The sequence below is a fragment of the Nicotiana tabacum genome, chromosome 9 (genome assembly GCF_000715075.1).
Source record: "Nicotiana tabacum cultivar K326 chromosome 9, ASM71507v2, whole genome shotgun sequence".
Taxonomy (NCBI): Eukaryota; Viridiplantae; Streptophyta; class Magnoliopsida; order Solanales; family Solanaceae; genus Nicotiana; species Nicotiana tabacum.
The window spans coordinates 65,552,893-65,562,575 of NC_134088.1; the positions used below are offsets into that span (position 1 = coordinate 65,552,893).

General features: G+C 35.8%; 1 protein-coding gene across 1 annotated transcript; it reads right to left on the bottom strand.

Moving 5' to 3' along the window:
• Positions 1-4,425: 4,425 nt before the first annotated feature.
• On the bottom strand, positions 4,426-7,516 carry LOC107823978 (transcription factor MYB63-like). The gene is made up of 3 exons (XM_016650689.2): positions 7,246-7,516; positions 5,453-5,582; positions 4,426-5,294 (listed from the first exon to the last, which is right to left on the bottom strand). Exons 1-3 carry the CDS (start codon positions 7,382-7,384, stop codon positions 4,709-4,711), a joined length of 855 nt encoding a protein of 284 aa, XP_016506175.1. The 5' UTR covers positions 7,385-7,516; the 3' UTR covers positions 4,426-4,708.
• Between the last annotated feature and the right edge of the window lie 2,167 nt (positions 7,517-9,683).

The window sequence follows — 9,683 nt, forward strand, 5'->3', positions numbered from 1 at the left end:
TGGCAGGATATATAGATTTCGAAGGTGCCCTGAGTTGATCATCTTCGACTCTGATTTTTGATTGATATCGATTATGCACATCGGTCCAGGTAACGAGAGGGTATTCTATCAGGCTTTGCTTCAATTGCTGCGAAGTCACCGAGCTTTGAATATTGAGTCCTTGAGTGAAAGCCTGAACGGCCCAATCATCAGCGACCGGCGGCATATCCATTCGTTCCATTTGAAAATGGGACACGAACTCCCTGAGCATCTCGTTCTCCTTCTATTTGACTTTGAAAAGGTCTGATTTCCTGGTTTCGACCTTGATAGCACCGGCATGTGCTTTTACAAAAACGTCTGCAAGCATAGCAAATGAGTCAATAGAATTAGAAGGTAAGTTGTGATACCATATCATGGCTCCCTTTGACAGGGTCTCCCCAAATATTTTCAGCAAAACAAACTCGATCTCATCGCCTTCTAGGTCGTTCCCTTTGATGACACATGTATAAGAGGTCACATGTTCGTTTGGATCGGTTGTTTTGTTGTACTTAGATATTTCGGGCATGCAAAAATTGTTGGGGATCGATTTCGAGGCTGCGCTTGGAGGAAAAGGCTTTTGCACGAACTTCTTGGAATCCAGTCCCTTCAATATCGGGGTGCTCCTGGGATTTGATCTACCCTGGAATTAAAGGTTTCAACTTTTTTATCGTTCACCTCGATCTTCTTTTCCCCTGACTCTATCCGCTTTGTTAGCTCCTCAAGCATTCTTATAATTTCGGGGTTAGTCCCTGATTCTTGTTCGTTTGACCTTACCACGGCCGGTTCTATTTTGCAGGAGACTTCTTGGGGTGGATCGGGTTTAACCCTGCTCGGTGTCTGGGTTTGGCTCTGCAACTGAGCTATCGCCACATGTTGAGCTTGCAGCATTTCGAAGATCATGCGTAGGCTGATCCCTTCTTCTTCAATATTTTGGGTGTTCCGAGCTGCAGATCGGGCTCCACCATGGATGTTATTTTCAGGGTCAGTATGCAAGTTCGTGTCGATGGCTACATACGAATTCACATCGATTGGATCTGCAGTCTGAATCCCAACGATATCAGCGGGTGGTCCCGTATTAGCAGGCACCTTGTTGTTATTCTCACCTTGATGACCATCCTTGTTGTCAATATGTAGAGGTGTCAATTCAGAGTTTGTCATTTTTGGCCTGAGATCAAAGAAACTTCACAGAACAAGTGTAAAGCAGTGTGTGTTATGAAGATTTGTATCAAATAACACTATTATCTTTAGCCCCACGGTGGGCGCCAAACTGTTTACCCTCAAAATCAGATAACAATTGAATTTATACCGTGGTTTTAAGAATATATGATATATTTCGATACAAAGTGAGGAATCAGACTTAATATGGGAAAATAAATAGGAATACAAGTGCAAACCACACAGATTGAGCCACTAAAGCCTTGGAACGCTAGAATGTTACTGAAGCCAAAATAATATGAACCAAGCTCTAAAAGATAATATGTTGTTCTTTAAAGTATGTTACAATGTTCCCCTATAAATTACTCCATTCCATCTATATATACGGGGAGATGAAACCTTTAAGGCATTATTTTATTAGTAATTATGTAGACCGTTGGCTCCCCTTTTGCCTTAATTCTGTAATTTCCGCCATAATGATTGGTCAAATACGAGAACCACGGATACTTGTCGTGTGAGTGGGTAAAGCTTTTCTTCGAGGCCATTTAGAACGGGGTCGGTCGTTCCCCCGATAAACTCGAGGGCAAATCTGATGGTCTTGTTCGAACTTCAACCCTCGATATCAAGCTCAGTTATATCGGTACCTTCGATTTCTCATGTAAGAGCCGAGACTTGACCCATTGTTTCAGATTCCTCGATCGAGCATTGAGCTCGGTTCTACCCGTATACAGATAGTCCCCTCATTTTTTGGAGAGTAAGCGATTAAAAATGATATGAACCCTCGGTCCTTACTTCGATAAATCATGACGACGGGTACATGACGTAGGTGATAAGAATAATGGAAATGTCTCATCATCCCGGTCTTCGAAGTATTAAATGTATGTCAGTTGTCGGTCGGCTACCTCAGGAGATGAACCGCCGCTTGAGGAACCTATAAATACCCTTTAATCCGTTTGTTAGCACTTTTACGCTCAAATCCTTCTTGCGTTCTAAGGACTTCATCTTCTTCATCTTCTGGTTTTCTCAAAGCTTCCCCTTATCAACAATCTCTTTCCTTCATAAAAATGGCAAAAACTTCAAAGTCTGTTCCCAAAAACGAAACACCGTCTTCTTCAAGACCTTTTGAAAACACTTCTAATGTTGTTACTGAGGAACCTCCTCTGAGATCAGGCTTTTAAGAACTCTTCCATGGTTTGTTTTTGGGGGATTCATCTCAGATGTTCAAACCAAGAAATCAGTTGTTAAAGTTTAATTTTCAGCTTCATTCGCAATATCGAAGCAATTTACAATAACATACAATTAAACTCTTAAAATCTGATAGCAATTATTTTCAATAACCCAACAACAACTTATAAAAGAAATTTCACCAAGAAGGTTTCAAATCAGCAGCTATTTTTAAATTTTGACACACGAAGAATTGCTACACAAGATTTTCAACAACAATCAACCATCTGAATTAAATGTGAGCTTCAGATCTGATGACCCTAAAACCCAATCAATGAGCTCGATCCTTCGACACACATGTACAATTTCAAACAAACTTCAGCACACTTCGAAATTGGAGTTTCAAAGTCCGAAGAGCAACTCAAACAAGAATAATGGAAGAACTATTTTTGGTGTATTTCAGTTTTCTGATTTATTTGTTGTAATTATGGTTCAACAAGGAAGAACAAAGCATAAAGGAAGGAGATTTCTGCCAAGTTTGGGCTGCCTAAATGGACGGACACATTAACAAATTTAACCCAGTTGCTTAGGTGGATGACCACGTAAGCAAATCTAACCCGTTTGGACTGCCATGTCAGCTTCAATGGCCAGACTAACATTTTAAGGGGCATTTGTGGTCCAAAACATAGATGGCATAGATAGTTTTGGTATCAAAAAACAAACGGAAGGTATTTTTGAGCTATTTCAAATAGTTCAAGGATTTTCTTGGCCCTTTTCCGTTAATAATTTAATAACCCCGCAATAGATGGCTAATCAAGAAATTATAACTTACCTTTTAAGGGCACCAATAAAATGTTACTCAAAAGCTAAGAAATATTTGATGTTACAACATTTTACGGGATGCTACATAATCAATAAAGTTTTGTACCTTTGTTTTTCTGGATTTCGTGACAAAATATCGACAGAGTATTCTCTGTATTGCCAACTATCCAATTTTTATTCAACAATCAAAGAATCCTAAAGTATGTTATTGGTTTAACTTATATGGCGGGCAAAGCAGGAATTTAATAACCAAAGTAGGAACCAAAATACTACTTTTATGGCAGGCAAATAAATAAAGTAGTAGCATTTAACAAACAATTAATCTTTACATACTATTACACAAATACATTTAATACTATTAATAAAAAATAAAATTCACAAAATTCTCCAATTAAATAATATTCAACAAAATAAATAAATAATAAAAAATCTAGCTAAATTTCAAATAATCAGTAAAATTGTCAAACAAAATCAAATATTGTAAATTATACAAAAATTATAACTATTCCTAATTTTTTTTATGTAATTTAAAAAAAAACCGAGATCTATTTTACTATTACTACAACTAACAAAAAAAACAAGTTGCAAAAAAATCCGAAATAAATTGCGCAATAGCTAATACACATGTAATATACATAACGTAAATAATTAATACAGAGAAAAGTGTTAAGAAATACCTAAATTTTGAGAATATTTGAAAAGTTTGAATGTGGATTTGGACCACCGTTTCTTGAAATTCGACTACCTACTTTGTTCTACAGCACAGATAAACCTTCAATCTTCGAAATTACAAAACCCGCGCTCTTTTGTGGGACCTTTGTGGGCTTCAATGGGGGAAGAAAAAATAAAAAAGAGGGGGGGGGGAGGGGGGAACGGGCTTCCTGGAAAAGGTATAGCGCATGAATTACATGCGCTATACATGAACATGACCTATTTTGAATTAAGGTATAGTGCATGTAATACATACGCTATACATTAACAGGGTTCTGGTCGTTAACGTAAAATATGCGCTATATATAAAATATTATTCAATTTTTTAAGGGACCTATTTTGGTCCCTTAAGTCCAAAAACTTGTTGCTTAGGTTCCAGACACTTCCCTTTGTACAGAAAAGAAACTAAGGAATAAGACTTTGTCACAAATGCATCTACGTACTGAGTTTGTCAAATGGTAAAGCTTTACTTGGAACAGTCTTGTTCTAATTATTCAACTGATGCTATTAATTACATATAAAGAAGTATAGAATTCTTAATTTACTTAAAATTTTGAAAGAGGCGGGTTTCCAACTGTTTCCTTGTGTGGAGACGCACGCTTTGCACTAATTATCTTTCTGTAGTATACAAGTAATATTAACATTTGAACCCTAAATTCTAAATTCTAAACGTCTGCTTCTTAGGTTGCTTTTATTCTCTAGCTAGCTAATAATTGCTAATAGTATTAATATTTGAAGGTGGTGAAGGACCAAAGTTAAATAATTGCATGGGAGTAATTAATGGGAGGACGGGCTTCTTCGTCTTGGGATGTAACATTAATTGGACGCAGTAGTAGTCTTACTTAAGACCCAGTTCATTTTCAAAGTATCTCATCCAATTTTGGCATTCAAATTCCGATATGCCTTGGCAAACTGGCTGATCAGACCCCTCAGAATGATTGTCCAATTTGGACTCTGAATTAGGAGAAGGGCTCATAATATCTAACATGTCCCAAAAATCAATTCCAGATCCTTCCAATGGGATTTCAATCATCCCCTCATTATCATGCACCTTTCCCGCGGTGATACATGGAAAGTACTCAAGATTAGGCTCCTCATTCAGTTGGAATATCCAATCCATATCTACATTTGGACCTGAAATCTCAACTTGGCTTAAATTGGAAAGATTTGAGGCATAGGAAGAAGTAGGAGAGCAAGATTTTGATGCTTCTTTCTCTGTTATCATATTGTCATCATTGACGTTCTTGAATTCTCCCTCATTGGCAGTATGTGACACTACCGAAGTTGATGAAGAAGGAGGGGAAAATGAATTAGCACAACCATCTAATTCTGCATTCTTGAATCGTTTTTTTAAGCGTGTATTCCATATATTTTTAATCTCGTTATCTGTTCTTCCAGGCAAATGAGATGCAATCTTTGACCACCTGTCCATTAATTAATGATGACGTTGAATTAGGGAATATATATGCATGTTTGGACGTAGGAGTAAAGATAATATTGAAAAGATGCTCAAAAATTTATCGATATCTAGGAATAGATGTTTCACAAGCTTGGTCGTATAATAAGGGTATATGATTCATACTTGTTTCCCAAAGAGTGGTGCAATTTGACAATAGTGTACTCTTCTTCTGGAGTGAAATTTCCTCGCTTTACGTCAGGTCTTAGGTAATTAATCCACCTCAAACGGCAACTCTTTCCACACCTCAGTAGCCCTACAAAATCAACAAAACACAAGATATTTTTAATTGACCAAGTTGGTGAATATATTCGAAGTTTTTGCCAGCTGCAAGTAACTTAATTCGTTTTTTCTTCCTGGTGGACCGTGGACCATTGATGACTTTTTACCAGTAATTAATTACCTGCCTTACTTTCTCCAACCGCTTTCTGAAAATGAAATTTCATTAGTTATATATAGACCTACTGTTGGTTGATTATTCTGATTGGGGATTGTCTCAGTCATGACATTGTTAATAAATATATATATATATATATATATATATATATATATATATATATATATATATATATATATATATATATATATATATATATACTCGTTGTTAATTAAATATATACTCGTACTATAAACTAATCAAATTAAGATTTTACACAACCCCAACTATTTCTAAACGACAAATTTGCGCTAAAATATTTTTGCTATGGTTAGTGTATAGGCCAAAAATATGCCCTTGGAATATTTAGCATAAAATGACATTAATGAATGTCATCGGTCGAGCTCGCCTAAACCATAGCGAGATTAATGGTCGCGGTGTCGATATAAGCGGTGGTCGAGATATCAATAGAGATCGCAGTCAAAATGTCACAAGGGTCGAGGTAGAGATCGATTATTAGTGATAAGACTTGTAATGGCTAATTTATCATAATAGGGTATTAAAAAGGGGAATATTCTAGTGAATATTCCTGGTGTTTGTACTATTGGTGTTTTCTAAGAAAATGGGTCCATATATATAGAAAGAAGAGACAATGATAAGGGCATGTAATATTTTTCTGATAAGAAAACTTTTGAGAAGAAGACTCCTTTAGGATAAAAACACAAAGACTACCTTTTTATACAGATTTTAGTTCATATTATTCCCCGCTTTTTCACCGGATCCAAGGATTGTTCATGCAAATCTTTGATCTATCTGTCATTCACCGTTGTCAGGCAGAACATTCACTTTGTCCATTCATTATCGGGTGAACCATTCTTTTTATTTACATAAATGTCATTTATTGACATTTATTGCTAGATATATCTCATTTAATGTTCTTGTTGCAAGAGTATTTCATATTTATTGTCATCAATCATATGCGAGCTTAGTCTCATCTATCGTGCTTCTTTATGCTTAATATCTAGAATTATTATCCTTAACTAGATTTGTCCCTTCATTATATATATTTAATAGTTTAACTGGAGATTATATTTCTTGGTCAAACAATTTGGCTTCACAAAATTTTTGCTATGGTCAAATATATCTTTGGCCCAATAATAATATAGAAGAAATTGTCTTCAGCAGGCAGAGACTTGTTATTATCGAACTAGCTGACCTGATTAAACCTTGTATCTATTGTTGTATTGGGCATGCAAGGCAATCTTATGGGCACTGCACCTCCCTTTTTTTGTTTCCATTGTTGTTTCTATTGATAAGGGTCTATTAATTCCCTGATCAAATGAACTGGAACGGGCAATATAAATCACCCAAGGAAAAGCTTTTAATTACCAGATATATATGCGCCTCATAAACATGAAGAGCAATATGGACACATTTAAACTATTCATATACGCGAATCTTAAATATTACTGTAATTCTTAAGGGTAGTACTCGGATTCCAACTACTGAAACTATGACCTTATTTGAGTTATGAGCTACGTACCAGCTTGTTTAGGGAGGGAGCGCCAGTTGGGGTGACCATGCTTCTGAATGAAAGAAATGAGCCTAAGATCCTCCTCACAACTCCATGGCCCCTTCTTCACCTTACCTTTATCGCAGCATGCTGCTCTCCCTTTTCTCATCTCCCTCAATATGATCTCCTATATATATTATATATATGTCCGTATACTCTATATATTAGACGCCAGTTTCAAAATTGAAAACGAACTACACTTGTACCGATCTTTCACAATTGAGCTAGTATTCTGATCGGTCCTTAGCTTCTCAGTCTGTCTTACTATAGACCACACTGTGGTTTCTTCCTCGCAAACTCTCTTCACCTTATATACGACACATGTCTATATTTGGTGTCCCCATGTAATTTGGTGGGGGTGGAAAGGATCCACCATTTGAAGTTTATATAATATATAACTAATAATTAGGTTTATAGTCAAATATTTATAAATATTTACTCCATACTATATTTCTCAATATATATAATTAAATTATATGTATTCTCACATTAATTTTTAATTACTAAGATTTATGTAAACATCCGCTACAAATAAGTATTTACCAGTGAAGAGTTGGTGTAAAACAAAAAGTTTATGCACGATATTTAACATATATGTTACTATATGTCAAAAAGGAGAAATAAAATGCAGCAGAGCCATTGATTAATACTTTGAAATCTATTTATGATGTAATAGAAGTCGTGCAAATAACAAAAGAACAACACGTCCTATTATGTTGATTGGTACTTCTAAAGATAAGTCTTTGTTATCCTACCTACATTAGACCAAGAGTAGAAAGCAATTATTGAACAAATATTTTTATTTCAGCAAACAAAACTTTTCATTCTTTGAAGGTCACACTTAGTTTGGTAGGATTTCCCAATGCATATTGACAGTTTTTACTATTCAAAGTGCAGGCCTAATTAACTTGATAGATGCTAGTTACCTATTCCTCTACTTATTGGTTCATTTAACTGTATTTAACAACTTCTACGGTCTCAACTTTTTGGTAATATACATTATTTACCCGTAAAACGGTACAATTGAATTTATAACGTAGTTTATAGATAGGCAAATCGATTTGATCCAAAACAATAAAGAAATAAGATTAAAACTAAGATTTAACGGCTGAAATTAAAGAAGATAACAAGCTTAGTTCCAAACTCAGCCTTTCCGAGAGCAGCAGTGAAAATAATACTCCCTCCGTTTCAATTTATGTGAATCTATTTTCTTTTTAGTCTGTACCAAAAAGAATTACCTCTTTCCTTATTTGGAAATAATTTACCTTTATGCAATGATTTATAGCCACACAAAATATATGTGCCTCATTTTACACCACAAGTTCAAAAGTTTTCTCTCTTTTCTTAAACTTCGTGCCCAATCAAATGGGTTCACATAAATTGAAACGAAGGGAGTAATAAAGCGACGATAAAGTTGTTAAATTGAGAGCAAAATAAGAAAGTATAGCTTTTTTGTGCAGAATATTTTCATGTGCTTACAATAGTTGTTGACCCCCGCTATTTATAGCTCTACCTAGGGAAATAGGATCCTAGGATCAAGTTCCTCTTAAATGAGAATAAAAAAGTCATTGATGAACATATAACGGCATGCCTTGAATACAAATATTCTCTACAACAGTCGCTCATTTAATGTTAGCGAATATTCCCTCATTGAATGTTATCCGATGAAAAACCTTTAAACTTCTATCGTCGACTACGTTCCCTTCGAAATTTATCCGGTACCGGTCACACATGTTGTATCTAGTATTGGTTGTGTTCCCGACTCGTCCTTTGCTTCCACGCGCTATTTTACTATTCGGCCATCTGTTATTAATTAATTTTACCCCATACAAATAGTCCCCCTACTTTCCAGCGACGTAACTTAGTGTTACCGGAAAGTAGGTGAAGATTTCTTTCTTGGCGGAAAAGTTCCTGAACAGTCACTGATGCTTGAAAGGACGCACGTCTTCTCGCATTTAATACCCCGAACACGTATTGCCCCGCGATTCAGCAAATATTTTTGCCGATTTTTGAGATAATTATAACCACGATTTTTGTCGTCTATAACTTCTTTGCTACTCAACATTTTTACTTATTCACTTTCACAACTTTTATAAACCTTTCTTCTTCTCTGCATTTTCTTAGAAACCTTTCACAACCTTCAACTTCCTCAACAAGAACTTTTCTTTTACAAATCTCTTGCCACCATGTCTTCATAAACTGCTTCCTTCAGTGATACCGGTCTTTTCTTCGATGGAGGCCCAAAGAAAAACAAAAACAAGGAGGTTGATGTTGAGTCTGAACCTCCAATTGTTAGCACCATCATACCTCTTCAGCTCAACACTGCAAACGACCTTCAAGAAAAATCTCCTTCTGCAACTTCTCAAGGCCACCGACTTTGTCCAGTTCATAGGTATCCTCCTCCATTC

Excerpts from the sequence above, each read along its gene's own strand:
- LOC107823978 (XM_016650689.2), bottom strand. The coding sequence starts at position 7,384 with ATGAGAAAAGGGAGAGCAGCATGCTGCGATAAAGGTAAGGTGAAGAAG. Across the intron at positions 5,583-7,245 it reads CTCCCTCCCTAAACAAGCTG|GGCTACTGAGGTGTGGAAAG; the intron begins GTACGTAGCTCA and ends TTGATTTTGTAG. Across the intron at positions 5,295-5,452 it reads CACCACTCTTTGGGAAACAA|GTGGTCAAAGATTGCATCTC; the intron begins GTATGAATCATA and ends ATTAATGGACAG.